The sequence below is a fragment of the Lissotriton vulgaris genome, chromosome 5, assembly GCF_964263255.1.
Source record: "Lissotriton vulgaris chromosome 5, aLisVul1.2, whole genome shotgun sequence".
In the NCBI taxonomy this organism is placed as follows: domain Eukaryota; kingdom Metazoa; phylum Chordata; class Amphibia; order Caudata; family Salamandridae; genus Lissotriton; species Lissotriton vulgaris.
Window position 1 is genome coordinate 1,059,054,954 of NC_141693.1, and position 15,955 is coordinate 1,059,070,908.

General features: G+C 44.6%; 1 protein-coding gene across 4 annotated transcripts in view; it reads left to right on the top strand.

The window, feature by feature from the left end:
* PDCD11 (programmed cell death 11) overlaps nt 1–15,955 on the top strand; it is a 640,465-nt gene that overhangs the window by 423,973 nt on the left and 200,537 nt on the right. For all 4 annotated transcript variants that reach the window (XM_086922722.1, XM_086922723.1, XM_086922724.1 and 1 more), the window contains exon 23: nt 6,938–7,027. In XM_086922722.1, the coding sequence (XP_086778848.1) occupies nt 6,938–7,027 (90 nt within the window). The remainder of the gene's footprint in view (nt 1–6,937; nt 7,028–15,955) is intronic.

Here is a 15,955-nt window from a genome sequence, read left to right on the forward strand (position 1 = left end):
TCCCCGTTTATCTTGACCCCAGCTTGACGGATCACCTTGAAACTTTCCATGCACAACAAAACTCAGCTTTACACTTTTTGGGAAAATTTGGTGTAGATTTGTCAAACGTTGCCAAAGATAGGCAAGTCAAAAAACACTTTTCTTATGGAAGCTAGGTCTTAGCTATAACTAACCTACTGGCGTCCGCCAGTAGGTAATAAGTATTCACTGAGAAAATCCTAGATCAGGATGTCTTGTTCTGTTTTACTTGTTTCTCCTCCACCCATTCTTGCTTTGGGTGATGGGCCCTTTTATCCATTTACGTTCTTGCCACCTGGTTCTTCCGGTATGGAGATTTGTGATGTCCTTTTTCCCTCCCCACCTCCCCCCGGATACCTTTCTCCATTGGTTTGGGATCTATTTGATGAGGCTATGAGTCAATTTATCATGTCTCTTTGTAGTATGTATGGTTGCTCATTCTCTGTTGTCCCAGAAAATGTTGTCAATTGCCATGACAGTCATCTTACAGTCTTCTTGTCCATTTCCGTGGCATTCATGTGATTGCAGACTGCTTGTCTTTTACCATTGTATCAGTTTCCATCGCTGTTTTGCCTCATGGGAGGGTAAGGTTCTTCGCTTGTGCGGGGACTTTCTAGAGGTGAGTGCTCTGCTCTCTCCCCTCAGTCCCTTACAGTATAAAGTGTTTTTCTTTCACATGCATCATGTTTTCTCATCACTTTATTTTATTGTCAGGGTTGCTGCAACGATGTTTAATCTTTTTTGGCACACTGTTCCCACACACTCAACGCACCGGTAGGGACTTATTTGGCTCCACTGATGTCATATCCGTGGATGATGTCAGGGCGGAGGCATGCTCAATGGATGGAGAAGTGTGGCTCAATGGTTAGAGCGGCAGACCCTGCTGCAGAGTTCTGGCCCGGGACCAGGGTTCAATTCCCCGCCTCGGCGGGTCTTGGGCTCAGAAATTCCACGGACCTGATAATTCTCGCCTCGGTGCCTATTCCAATCATAGAGTCCCACTCTGCAACTCTGGGCAATAGCTTGCTTAATCTCCACAACGGCCCCCACAACGCTAAGGATGCCTGGCCTCCACCTTGGGGGTGCCCAGGAGTGGACGCCTCACAGGGAAAGCCAGGATGGGTTCCACAGCGGTATTCGTACAAGCGCCTTGAGACCCTTGCGGGTGAGTAGTGCGCTATACAAGTATCAATTTACAATTTACCCCAGCGCGCAGAGGTACTGCTGAAGAATCTCTGGATCCATAATGGCGCCTGGGGGATATTCTAAGTTAAGGAATCTGCGGCTAGACCGTGTTTCTACCAGTTACATTGTTACTGAAGGTAATTAACTCGTTCTTTAGGTTCAAAAGCTTCATCCCTATTTATAATTTTGCTGCCACCAGAGAGAGGTCCTGGGCCTATCTCAATTATTTCCTTTTCTATAGCCATGAGTTTCGCCTCAAATGCTACACTCTTTGCTATTTTCTGAAGATCTGCATCTTCAATGTCTTATCTCTTCTGGGACACCACTAGGAGGGCTCCCAGGTAAAATACTGTCTGAAGGGATAGTGATGGAGTATCCCTCCGCTGCACCACCAATGTAAGAAGCTAACACTTTGAGATGTATCAGTAATCTGATATACTGTGTGAAGAGTCCAGGGGTTCCCTTATAAGTGGATAGGAGTTTGCTCTAGCAATCCCAAGGTGCTCTATTAGGGGTATGGATAGTGTGATTGTGCAGCCTTAGGCTTAACCGAGATGAGTGCAAGACATCTGCAAATACACACAATGTTTAGTAAATGACACCCGTGACGCGAGCAGGAGATCCACACCAATTTATTCAAAATAGCATGTATCTTTATATATGTTTAGGCATCAGAAAAGAAATCATCCAGGTTAGTACGCTTTTATATTTAAATTCTTTTCAGTTGAAAAAGTGGACATTTAGTGCAATTTTTGAGTTATGCAATGTTATCCTATGGAAGGAAGAACAAGTTCTGCAAACAGGTATAGTACAGCCACTTACAGCGCCAATCTCCATGAGTTCAAGTAAGTTGTGCGTAAGGTCCAAGGCAGCACAAACAGTACACCACTGATGGTGGCCAGTTGCAGGGTGCAAAACTGCTTGGGAGCCCAATGGTATTCTATTGAGGTCAGTCTCTGCAAAAAGACTCTACAGGTTCTGCCTAGGCTGCCAGTAGGGCTGAACCAACAATGGGGCTCAGGTCTCACAATACTATGTGACATAGAGACACCTTTGGTTCCCTTCTCCACTTCCCGGGGGTGACCGGAGCAGAGGTAGCTTTAGGCATCAGGTTTTCTTACCTGTCGCAATCGAGGTAGAGGGGCAGTGCATGCAAGCAACATCTGTGGGTCCACGAGGCGCAAAACCAAAATGGACTCGAGCACTGGAGGGCTGGGGGACCTTGTTTACACCATTGGCCCTCTTCAACTCGGGCGGGAGTGATGGGTGCAGTGGTGGGTTCAGGTGTCTGGTTTTGGCGGTTCCGGAGGCCTCAGAGTCTTTGCTTCCGAGTTCTTTGGTGTCCTCTCTCTTAGGTCATCAAGATCGGCTTCTTTGATGCCAGGCACCCCCCTAATTATTGCTTTTAGGGGTCTTAGGGGGTGTAGGGAGGTAGCAATGTGCTACTGACCCTGGGGTTACTGCGCCCCCTATATGACCACTTCCTGTGGGAAGTGGGCATAACCCTGTCCCAAAATTCCTAAGTATGCCATCACAAAGATGGCTGCCTCTGAAAAATCGTATCACCTCAGTGTAGACCAACTTAGGATTGGTACTAGGCTGGAGGTGGCAATCCTACCTGACTAGCTCCTTTCCTGCCTGTCCAGGTGCCAAGGGGGTCCTGGACGAAGGGGGTCGCTTCCTTTCCTGTGAGGGGAGCCAGATTCACATTCCAAAGGCGGCAGCTCTTTAAAGCTTGTTAGCCTAGGAAGGCTAATCAGCAGGTCATCCTGTTGAAGGAAGTGTTACACCCTCTTATTGGACAGGCTTTTGTCCTTTGCCCCCAGAGAGCAGAGGCTCTCATCCTAGGGGGTCAGAACAGCGTATCGGGTGGCAGGTGTGCACAAACCAGTCCGAGCACACCAGAGGCTGGTAAGTTTTCAGTGCCTCTGGGTGCATGTGTTGGTAAATTTATCACTGGCATCAGTGTGGGTTTATCAATATGAGATGTTTGATACCAAATATCCCTCTTTTCAGTGAAAGCAACATGTATCTGGGAAACTTGTTTTCAGAAGTGTCCAGCACATGCTTTGAAATGGCATCACTGTCTACTTGCACTGGCTGTAATAGGACTGACCAGCACAGGTACATATCTGTGCATGCAGGCATACCCTAGTGTGGGAAAGTGCCATCTTTCTTGCATGGTATGCCCCCCACTTTTTGCTAAATTGCTGATGTGCTTTGACTGAGTATGCCCTGGACTCCTGCCAATCAGGTGCCCAGGGCCCGTGTTCCTTCCCTAAAACTGTGTTGAAACTAAAACCCAATTGGTGTCTCTGGCCATATGTCAGTCCCTGGTAAATGGTACCCTAGGTACCCAGGGCATTGTAACCAGAGAAGACTCCTAAGGGCTGTAGCACTTATGGTACCACCCTTATGGGCCCTGTACTCTGACACACACACACTGCCTTTGCAGGCTGAGTGTCCGGGTACAGAACTAAACAAAGAGTCGAAATGGCACCCCTCAGGTGGGAGAGGCGAGGTGCCCTTGCCCTACCGGTAACGCCCCTAAATTTAGTATTTAGGGGCACCCTGTACCTTCCTTCTTTAGATCCCGATTTGAAAACAAGAAGGAAGATCAAGAAGACCTGCTGTGCAGCTTCTAACAAGAGGACGACAGCGACTGACTTAGCCCCAGCCCTACAGGTCTGTTGATCCTTGAACCTGCTCCTGCTAAATCCCGGTGTCTCCTGCGGGCAGCACCCTTCAAAACCCCGGAGTACCTGCCTGCCTTGAACAACTTAAAGACTGGGACTCCCATAAGCAGTGGTTCTGCTCAAATAGCAATACCCCTGGTGCCAGCCAGGAACCGCGAATCCTGCACAATCTGCACCCGCCGAGCCCGGCCTATGCCCGAGTGGACAAAGACCCTGAGGACGTCCCCCTGGCGATTGTTACCTGGAATCCAGTGCCCAAGGACCCTCCTCGACGAGCCAGATGACACTTGCAGCCTCACAACAAGGAACCCTTCCAACCACGACCAGCAGAAGGTAAGATTTCCCACGTCAAAAGACACCCCTGCACCGGCGCCCCAAATTCTTATAAGTGTGGATTTTTGGAACTTTAAAATATTCATCTAAAATCAGCCGAACTACGAATTCCGATTTACTCACCTGTTATCAGGAGAGAACCCACTGCTGCATCTTTTAGTCCAGCACTGACCCTGAAAAGTCATTTTAACCGTACTTACCAGTAACTTGTATTTCCTTCCATAGGAATCCATTGTCTGGTTTTCACCAGAAAAGTTTCTAAGTGTCGATTTTCACAAACCTCAAATATTCCTTAAAAATCTCCTGTATGACTTAAACGCATTCTTTCAATTGTTTACGGGAGATGCACCAGTGCTGGATCCAGGATTCAACATTGAGTAAGAAAAAGTAACAATAACACTACTTACCTGCTAAGTGAATTTCCTCCCTTAGGATAACATTGGTGATTGTATGTGAAAAAGTTTTTGTGTCAACTTTTAAAATACAATAATATTCCTTAAAAATCACTACTGTAACCAAAACGCTTTTACTCAACTGTTTACAGGAGATGTCCCAGGACTGAATCTAGGATCCAGCCTTGTGGTTAGAAAAGCAATCCATAAAGTAACTAAATGCATTTAACTGGAAATTCCCATTGAGCTCAATGTTGCATTGTGTTTGAAATTGTGTTGCCCATTGCAACAACTGTAACTACTGTACTTAAGTCTATTGCCTATTTGAAAAGTATTTAAACTAAAGTAATTCATTCTGAGAATGTATATTTTGATACCTTCTTGATTCTAAAATAAAACTATATATTTTGATACAAAACAATTGGCCTAGAGTTCAGTTCTTGAGTGTGTGAGACCATTTGCAGACTGAGTGTGTACAACAAATGCTTTACACTGTCCTCTGATGCTGCCTTACTCCACGACTAAGCTGCCACTTTCGAGTGTAAGGTTATATCTAACTTTAGCCTCTGCCAAACTTCTGGGGACAGTGGACTCTGTACACACTGTACCTTACTTTGATCCAGTATATACCGAGTCACTTTCTTAAACTTAGCATGTCATTTTCAGCTCCCTGCCTTAAGGCTTTCAGGCCTTCTGTAGGGGTGATTTAGAAATATTACATTCAGTGTTAGGGGACATGGTGCACAGGGCTGTGTGACATGTTGTGTTTTCACTTTTGTCTGCACTGAGACCCACAGCCTGCAATGACAGAGGGTGCTAAAGGTTTTGTCAATTGGGTAAACAATTGTGCAGTTTTGCGAAAGTGCTCTGGCACTGGAGACCTGGTTAGTAGGAGCCCAGCGCACTTCCAGTAGAAATAACATCAGTTTACAGGCAAAAGTGGGGGTGACCATGTCAAAAAGTGGCACTTTCCTATAGTGAGTTAATGGCTGTATGGATGAGTGAGTGGTTGTGGGATTGCTTGTATGAGTCAGTGGGTGGCTGAAGTTGAGTTGTCCAGGTTATGTCACGTTCATCTCAGAGATGCAACGCTGGGATGATTCATACACGATTATCAAATTAAAATAACATAACATGGAAAGATCTGGTGATGTGGAGCATACAAGGTACAGACACTTGCTACAAACTAATTTATGATTGGTATCTGACTTCTCAGAAATTAAAGCGCATCAATCCTAACACTGCTGGGAAGTACCGGAGAGGTTATCCCACAGAGGAATTAAATCTCCATGTTTGGTGGTCCTGCCCGGTACTGTCTACGTTTTGGAAAGAGATTCTTAGCCATATAAAAATGTAGTGGGGCTACTCATCCCTATGGACACTGCAGTTATCATTTGGGGGATAAGACTATAAAATTGGAACTTTTTGAAAGGAGCTCAGTGGACTGTAATGACACATATTCATCTAGAGGCAAAGCTAGAGATAACCAAATATTGCAAAAAAGAGCTCGCAGAACCCCCCCCCCCCCCCCCCCCCCCCCCACCACACACACACACACACACACAACTGCACGCTGTGGCCTGTTGATTATAGACTTTGACGTCAATGGAAAGTCAAACTCATGATCTCCGATCTTACTGTAAAAAATATGATGCTCAAGGGCAGTCCTTGATTGACTACTTACAGGGGAAAGACCTGGTGTGAACTGTCCTCCTCTGCATATCTTAGTTGAGCAGTAATAACAACAGACTCTGACTGCAAGGTGGATTGGACGGGGGATATATATTCATCTTGTCTGTGTCGTTCATTGTATTTCAACTGTTTGTTCGATGTCAAGTTTGGTGAAAAATAGAAAACAATAAAAATTGTCAATAAAACCCCAAAAGATTTTCTTTGTTAACAGTTCAAAATTAATTGTGCAGTAGTTAAGAGAATGGGACCCGTTTCCCTTTCTTCATGTTCATCATTGAGTTTCTCTCTGCTCAGCTCAGTCAGTGTGATGACCAGTGTCTAACAGTCAGTTTATTCAGAAGTGCTCTAACTCTTTCAAATTGATTTTCGTTGAGTTAACCAGTTCTTAAGTATGATTGTTGTTGACCATCAAAGCGTGCGCAAGAGCTTCAAAGGACTTTAAAATCCTGTATTTCTTTCACTACTTTCATAGATTTGTTGGTGTTTTTTCATAGTCTACAATAATGTGCAGGATACATCAGTTATTTGAAAGATTGTCTATAAATCGGAATTAGTTGGACCTGAACTTCTTTCTACCTAATGTGTAATATACTTCTATCTTTTTTTTTTGTAATCCGTCAGTATAACCTCATACGGAAATGCTTGGATGTGGAGGTCACCCCGGAAATTCGAGGGAGGATTGATTTAATGTTACTTTCCATTAATCCGAGGGTGAGTCCACATTTGAAAGTGATCATTTTGGAGGACACTCCAGGATGAATGCTATATTGATTTGTAAATTGCAATCCTTTTTCCTGTGAATAATCTGAAATCAATGTGGTTGGCACGGTTTATAAAAAAAGGCGAAAACATTGTAGATGCCTTCAACCATTTATCTGCTGATGCTTTTCCCACTGAGCCCATTTTTGGTGTTTGGAGCACTTTACACTTAAGCCTTCATAACTTTTTTTTACACAAGGTATCCAGCTAAATTTCCATTATTTTTCACCCACATGCTGGGGGATCTCGAAGGTACCCAGGATATGTGGCATTCCCTGGAGGAAACAGAGAAAATTTCAAAATATAGAATGTGTACCTTTTATTTATTTTATGTTTTTTAATGGCATCAACTAAAGGTTTGATGTGCCAGCTTTCAGGAACGCTCAGAATCTAATTTTTTAACCACAGTTTTTACATTTTTATAAGTGGTAGTCAAATTTTCCTATTTGTTTTTGTGATTTCTACTTAGTTTGTCGTGCAAACAGGTGTGAAATCCATGGGTGAACCTGAAACTAGTACATTTATAAAAAGTAGACATTTGAAATTCATTAAGGAGTCATTTGTTTAGATTGAATATGGGTTCCCAAACAGTCCAATCGTTCATATGAACATTTCTGTTAAAAAAGGAGAAAAAAGAAAATGGTGACGTTTTCATCTGGAATTTTTTGCCCTGTTGGCTGATATACAAAAGTAATATTCCGTTATGTCTGTTAGATCCTTTTGGTCATAGGGATATCTAGTATTTATTGATTGTCCAAAACATGCGATACCCACAGCCAATAACTGAACTGCAGCTTACTATGATATTTAGTACGTACTATTCAGCAATTCATATTGTACTATATAATGAAAGTAAAATGGGTATAAAGGAAATCTATGCACTGCATTTTTTAAATGTGGCAGAATCGCTGTGTTTATTTGTTGAACTCTGATTTTGGGGTTGCCCATTCTGTCATGTGATTCCGAGTTCATTTAGCAAAATATGTCCTGTCTTGCATCCTGGCTGACGGTTAGAAGCGAAGAATGGAGAGAAATGTAATTGATAATAGCAACTTTTCCACTATTCTGTTTTCACGTGTTTCTTCTGATAAAAGCTGTACCCCACATATGTAGCTATCATCGTGAAAGGCCTCAAAACGTATTGTGGCAATATCAACATTTTTCCTTGCAAATGGACCCATTAAGGTGATGTGGCTAGCTGTGGTATTTGAGCCAGAGCTCGGTCAACCCCCAGGGAAGATTACTAAACCAAGACATTACTGAAAACAGGAAGTCAGACTACTGATTTTTGGGTCACTCTTTCTGTTCTGGCACCCGTGTGTAACTAACTAAAGTTGTCTTTTAAAAAATATTTACCTTAATTAGGACTTGTGCAACATGTCAGTGTATGAAAGTGCCCCTTTTTTCCCTGGTCACCCACACTTTTTGCCTGGTAAATGATGCAATTGTGACAGAAGTGCACCAGGTTCCTGCTATCCAGGTACCCAGTTCCAGATCTCTTTCCCTAAAACTGTACAATTATTCCTCCACTTGGTAAAAGCTTTAGCACCCCTGTACATCCCTAGTAAACTGTACCCCTGGTACCTAGGGCATGGATGCTAAAGATTGTCCCCAAGGGCTGCAGCATGTATTGTGCCACCCTGCACCAAACGCATGTAAACTGCCATTGCAGGCTGCGTGACATAGTGCAGACAAAAGTGAAGAAACAACATAGCACACCTTGTGTGCCATGCCTACAGACACTGCATGCAATATATGTAAGTCACCCCTCCAGGATACCTTACAGCCCTAAGGCAGGGTGCATTATTTTACATGTGGGGACGTATCTGCATAAGCAGACCTGCCTCTGTGATGTCCAGGTCGATTCTTGGACATTACTAAACAGGGAAGCCATCTTGAGTATATGTACTGGGCACTGGTGATAACAAGTTCTCAGCTACATGATGGCTTCACTGAAACCAAAGATGTTTGGTATCCAACACCTCATATAAATAAACCCACACTGATTCCAGTGATGGATTGATTCATACAGTCACCCATTCACTGGTCCACTAGTGTGCTGGCTGGTCCAGTCCAGCCTGCCACCACAAACTTGTTTCTGACGCCCTAAAGGGTGGGAGTCCTACTGGCAGAGGTCAAAAACAATGCCTGCTCTTGCAGGAGGTGGTTTACACCTTATCCAAACAGGATGGCTAACAATTGGCATATCAAAGCAATGCCGCCTTTGATATACAAGCCCAGCATCCCCTAGACATGAGAGAATGCCACCCCTGCCCTGAGGCCAATTGGCACACGGACAGGTGGGAAATAACTATGCAAAGTAGGCGTGGAGCACACTGAGGACAGTCATACACATAATGTGAGCTGCCTGATGTGCCCCACTCTAGGAAAATTCGGCTATCTTGGTAGTAAAAGATTTTAGGAAACCCAGACAGGGTTATGCCCACTTTCCACAGGAAGTGGGCATATAGTGGGCGTTGTGAACCTGAGGGTAGGTAGCCCATTGGCTACTACTCTCCACTCTCATAACACCCCTAAATTTAGTATTTAGGGAACTCCATGAATCCAGAACATCTGATTCAACTGATTGAAAAGAAGAGGACACTAAAGCGCTGACCCTGCAAGAACTGAAGACTGGCAAACTCTGCCTTTCGCACAGAGACTCGACAATTGCAAAGACCCAACTCGTGCTGCATCTGTGCATCCTCCACAAGCCCCAAAATGTTGCCAGCACTTCTCCCAGCAGCCAGCATGTCCTTTGTAGTTGAAGTACCGACCGCGACATCTGGTTTTTAAATGAGCTGCTGTCCACTGGGTCCACTGAGCAGTAGCTGCCCAGGAGAAGGGGATCAGATCCATCTTCCTGCCAAGCCTGAAGATGCCAGAACCTCCATGAGCCTTCCTGCACCAATACCCAGGGCACTGGACCCTTGCTGTGACCAACGCTTGTTGAAAGTCCAGTCCGGGCTCCAAAGGCATCATCGACGACCATCCTCCGAGTGATGTCAGCACAATAAATGCCAGTACAGAGAGTGGCTCAGCTATCCTTTTTTTGTTCCCTATGCTGGCCCTGCCCGACACCAGAGAGCGTCTTGATGAACGAGAGCCAGCTGACCACAAACACTCTGTACCGAGCTGCCTGGCCCAGGCCTGAAGAAACAGTCTGCTTCCACGACCCTCACGACCAGAGTCTTCTGTTGGAAGCTCCCGGATTTGTCTCCCAGGCCCCCCTTGTAGCCTATTTCCAGGGGGCCCTCTTCCTTTCTACAGTGTAGTGTGCAAGTCTACCAACCCGTCCAGCACCTCTGCACCAGGACTCACCAGTGCAGTTACAGCCGATCTGCTGATGGAACTTTAGTCCTTGTCCCTCTACCACCTCACCACCGAAAGGTTTCCCAGGGAAACGCCTTGCAAGTACATGCATGCAGTGAATGTTCTTTTTCCCGTAGGAAAGCATCACGCGTAAAAATGCACTGTTGGTTAACAGTGCTAAAACTGTAAAAAGTATGTCACTAAAAAGTACTTAGCTGATAACGAAGTTCTTGGATTCAAAATATATATAAAATGCCTGCTATTTTCAGAAATTGGTGTGGATCTCCTTTTTGAGGGTGTGCATCATTTACTGGCTTTGTGTGTGCAACAAATGTGTAACTCTCCTCTCTGATAAACCTTATTCTGCTTGACCACACAACCCTAGATAGAGCAGCCGGGGACTGCCAGAGCAAGCCCCTTCCACTTATAAGAGATACGTGGACCTTTTACACAGCAAACCTCTTTTGGTATACTATATAAAGAGCCAGCTTCCTACAGTCAGGTTTTATGAGACTATTCTTTTGATACCTTGAAGTATCAACTTTGGTAGTCCTATTCAGAAGTTAGCACTGCTGAGTTGTCACCGTAAAACTTCATAATAGCCAGTGAGGCTAGTAGACTTCACACTTTAATAACAACAATGCACGATTTTTACTTTCAGTACATTTAAAACATAAAAAAATGTGTCCTTCTTTTTAATATAAGGAGGACATCAAGTGCCTGGATACCCTCTTGGATAATTAGTGCGCAATAAAATCTACATAACACAATACCCTGCCTTTAGGGCTCTTTAGGCCTGCCTTAGGGGTGTCCTATAAACATTAAAATGGAAGGTTTGGACTTTGCCATGGATTGTAAAGGCAAAGTAGAGTTAGCAGTTTAAAAAACACTCTCGTTAGTCTGCCATGGCAGCCTGGGAGTCCTGTTTTACTCAGTCACTCATGTGGTGGCATTTCAAGTTCTTCAGTCCATGAGTGATGGTACTTTGTAGTAAATTAACTTTTGCCAATTGGGTGTCCCATAATTTTTTTTAAGGGTTAGACCACTGTCTCTGGGGCTTGGTTAGCAGATTCCAGTGCACATTCAGAGTCGCAAATCAGCAGCATCAGGCCAAAGGTTTGGCGATGATCATGTAAAAAAGAGGAATTTCCTCACACCAGCTAGCAGGCTATCATATAGTTCACAGCAGGTTTTCACACTATGATGAGCCACCCAGAACCATTCAGTGGAAAATATTGAACTCCTAATGTACATCCAACAGGGCCTTAATATGCAAAACATACTAAGGCAAAACCAGTCACCATACGGCCTGATTCCAATCCTATGCTCCTATTAGAGTTGTAACTCCCTCCAGTATATTTTTGGCTCAGATGCAGATCCGATTTTGCCATCACCCAGAGATGATAACATTGGGAATGGGGAGAATTTTCTCCCTCATGATTTCATGGCAATAGGTTTCTTGGCTTACAAGAGGCCAGTGGGCTAGATAATTCTCCTTATTCGATATTAAAGTTCCCATTTCGACCTCCAAGGAAGAGAGTGCATCATTTGCAGTGATCCTTCTACGCGCAGCGGGAGACTACCCTCAATTGAGGTTAAGACAGATGTCCTTACGGAAATCTTAAAAACTAGGCCAGCCCCATTTGAGCCCTTGCTCTCTTTAATTGATGCCCTCACAAACTTCTTAATGGGCACCTGGTCGTAGCCCTGTCCTTGCCCACCAGTGTTTAGGCAGATGGCCAGACTTCATACCTCCAACTGACGACCCTCCTTGTGAACATAGTTCAAAAGTGATGGAAGAATAGAAAAACAAAATCCTAGGTTTGACGATTAAAGTTGTTGATATGCTCTCTTCTCCGCTCTTCGCCAGTGTAATAATGCGAAACAGCTGATGTATGTTCAGCTGCAACTGATCCACATAACTTGACATCAGCAGAGGGTCTGGTTGTTAAGTCTTCAACCAGCAATATAAACCCAAATTTAAGCCCTACTGCACCCCTGAAAAGGGAATCTAAGAGGAGTGAGGCATTCTAATAATCAATGTTCTTTTCGACTAGTCTAGCATTGAGACCAGTCAATGTAGTCTTTTTTTATAGGGTCGATATATGCATTCCCTCTGGAACATGACCAGCAAAATAATGCTAACTGTCTCAGAAGAAAGGCCTTAAGATCTTACTGGCGCTAACCATTCAGAATGTTCAAGTAGCAGCCAACTATGTCATTCTTAATGGCCTTTAAACTACTAATTGTCTGGGAAGGGCATTTGTAACCTTTGTGGTGCTCTACCACCATGCATGGATGTGCTTCACAGGATTCTCTGAAGACGTACATGCATCTGTCCTGGATATCCCTTTTGATGGCTCTTGCTTGTTGAAAAAGTTTATTGTGCTTTGGAACTTTACAAAAAAGGTAGAGCCACCACACACTCAATGGATCAAGGGAACCATGAGAGATATTGGATTTGGAAATTTGGTAGGATCACTATTCACACTATTTCCTTGTGTCGAAAAAGGATGTGACCCTCGGCCCAGCTTAGATCTTCACCTTTTTTATGCCTTCGTACTGAAGGACCAATTCAAAATGTTCACGCTGGCCCATATTCTGTCTGCTTTGGACCCGTGTGATTGGATGGTGTCCTTGGACCTGCAGAACTTGTATTTTCATAAACCCATCCTGCAGTCTCACAATGCTAATTGTGGTTCAGAGTCGGCCAGGAGTATTTTCTGTCTGCTGTGCTTCCTTTTGGCCTTCCCAGTGCTCCTCAGGTATCCATGAAAGTGATGTTGGTGGTTACTGCCCATCTTTGGAGTATGGCAATGCCAGTTCTCCCCTATCTTGATGGTTGTCTGTTGCAGGCGGGCTTGCCACCGTCAGTTGTAGACCACCTTCATTCCATAGCGAGCCTCCTGACACCATTTGGGTTCTTGATCAACAAGTTAAGTCGCACCTGACTCCTTTGTGGAGGCTATCTTTTATTTGAGCTGTCATGGATACTGTACAGTTCAAGACATTGCCTCTGTTGCAATGAGCCTAAGACAATCTAACATCTAATGTGAAGTTTCAGTGGGCCCAACACTAAATAAACCAACTGGATACTATCCATATTTTCAAAGTAGACTTCACACGATCTGCAGTGGTGGCTGCTCAGCAGCAATTGGACCAGTGTCAGGCCCACTCTGTTCCTCGCCCAGAGCTGACATTGGTGACAAATGGGTCACTGCTAGGTTGGGGTAAATCATCTGGGGAAGACTCTGGCCTCAGGAAGAAACTCCACCCCATGTCAGCCTTTTAGACACAGAAGACCTTCTTCCCGGTTTAAAGGCCTTCTGCTTTCAGTGTGGGGCTTGTGCAGGTTCTCACAGAATACACTACTGGCATGTGGTACTGCAGCAACCATGGTGGAGTTTGGACTGCAAGCAGGGAGGGGTGGGGTCCAGTGTCCTGTTGTAGAAGAATCTACATCTCTGGAGTTGGCTGGAGCGTTAGGGCCTTTTCTGATTGTGAACCACCTGGTGGGATCTTTAAATGCCAGGGCCATTGAGCTCAGCTGGCGGCATCTAGCAGATTAAGAATGGCGTCTACATTCTGAGGTCACACAGGCAATCTTCTGGCAGTGGGTAGAACCATTGCTAGAACTTGTCTTCACCATTGCATGTGCAGTGTCAAACATTTTGCATGTTGGAATTTCGGCGAAGTGACACAGTAATAAATGAATTCTGTCTGGAAGCGAACATTGGACTCATGAACACACTCCCTTTCCTGCCTCTATCACACGTTCTAAAAAAGATAGAAAAATGACTAGGCCCAAGTCATCCTAGTGGCTTAAGATTGGGCCAGGAGAGCGTGATAGCTGGAAATTCTGGGCACGATTATGTGCTCTCTGATCTCATTCGGGAGGATCATCAGTTGCACCAGCAGAGCAGGGTTCTTCACCTGACTCTGTACAGTCTACACCCCAATGCATGGAGATTCAGTGGCAGGTGTAAAGTGCGTGTTATTTGCCACCCGTAGTGGTGAATGTCATCCTTGCCGTCAGGTGCCCTTCTACCCAGTCCCTTTACATTGGGTACTTAGACATATTTGTGGCCTGGTGTGGAGTATGCAAGTCCAAACCCTTTACAAGCCAAACTATTAGACGTTTTATTACTTTCTTTGTCTTTGGTCCCACAAAGCTTTTCAGTGGTTACTGTTAAAAGCTATTCATCCGCCCTTTTAGCCATTTTTGTGTTTGCCGGACCAACTGCACTTGTTTTAATCCCCTATTGTGATGAGATTTTTTGAAGATTTGAAACTTGTTTCCTGCCAAACAGTTTGTAATGCCCTAATAGGTCCTTAACTTGATCTTGACGTTTCAAAAGTGTACACCGTTAAAACCGCTGCATATCTGCTTGTTGCGTCTTGTAATAAAGACTTCCTTCCTCATTTCTATCACCTCAGCCTGTTACCCGAGTGAACATCAGGCACTTTTGGTGCAACCGCCCTACACCATCTTTCCCCCAGAAAAATGTGTGCTGAGGTCTCAGGCAACCTTCTGCCTTAAAGTCATGACTCGCTTTCACATTGGGCAGTCCATTACCCTAGTATCTGCACTCCTCCGCACCCTTCCAAGAGGAGCAGAGGCTTCATCAGCTGGATCCCAAGAGTCTTTAGACTTTTACATTGATCGTACCAGGGGACACTGTGTGATGTGTGAATGATCAGCTTTTTTGTGGGGTTGTCCAGGTTGAAGAAAGGGAAGGTTGTGCAGAAGAGGACCATGTTGAGGTGGGTAGTTCATGCATTAAGATCTGTTATGCACTGGCCAAGAAGCAGAGTCTGGAAGATCTGGGAGCTCATTCCTCCAGAGCCAAGGTTGCTGCTTAGCACATGAAGTACCTCTTCTTGATTTCCGTCAGGCTGTGACGTGAGCATGAGTGCACACATGTAGGAAGCATTACTACCTTGACAGCCAGGCCTGACTGGAAGGATATTTCTCAGATTCAGTCCTGCGGGAATCTTGTTGCCTTAGACACTCCACCATGGGGATGTACTGCTTTTGTATTTATTCTAAGATGAGGAATCTGAAATTAGAAGTATCCATCAGAAGAACAAGTAAGTTACTTTCTTTAACACTAGTTCTAGTGGATACTGTAATTGCAGAGACCTGACTGCCCTCCCAGCTCCTTGAGGGGCATTTATGTTCAACTCAGCTTTGTCACTTCCAAATCAGTATGCAGCCCATATGGAGCCACATGGTACCACCTAGTGGTGCACAGGAGCATGGCTAGTGAAAACTTTCCAGATCTAGTCTGGCTGGCGCCTGCGGAGTATTCTACAGTGAGGAATCTGTGGTTGAATAGTGTATCCACTAGACAGAGCGTAAGTAACTTGTTCGACTATGCCACAATAATCTACACAACTAGCTAAAGGTTACATATAGAATTGTGATTAGAGGCTTGATTCATTCTGGTGGAGGAGGGGAATAAAATTTGTTTCCTATTTTTAAACTAGCATTTTTCTCGATCCAATAAGCTGTCTACTCCTTCCTTTGCTCACCGGTATGTCTTAATAATAGAGTTGTTTCACTAA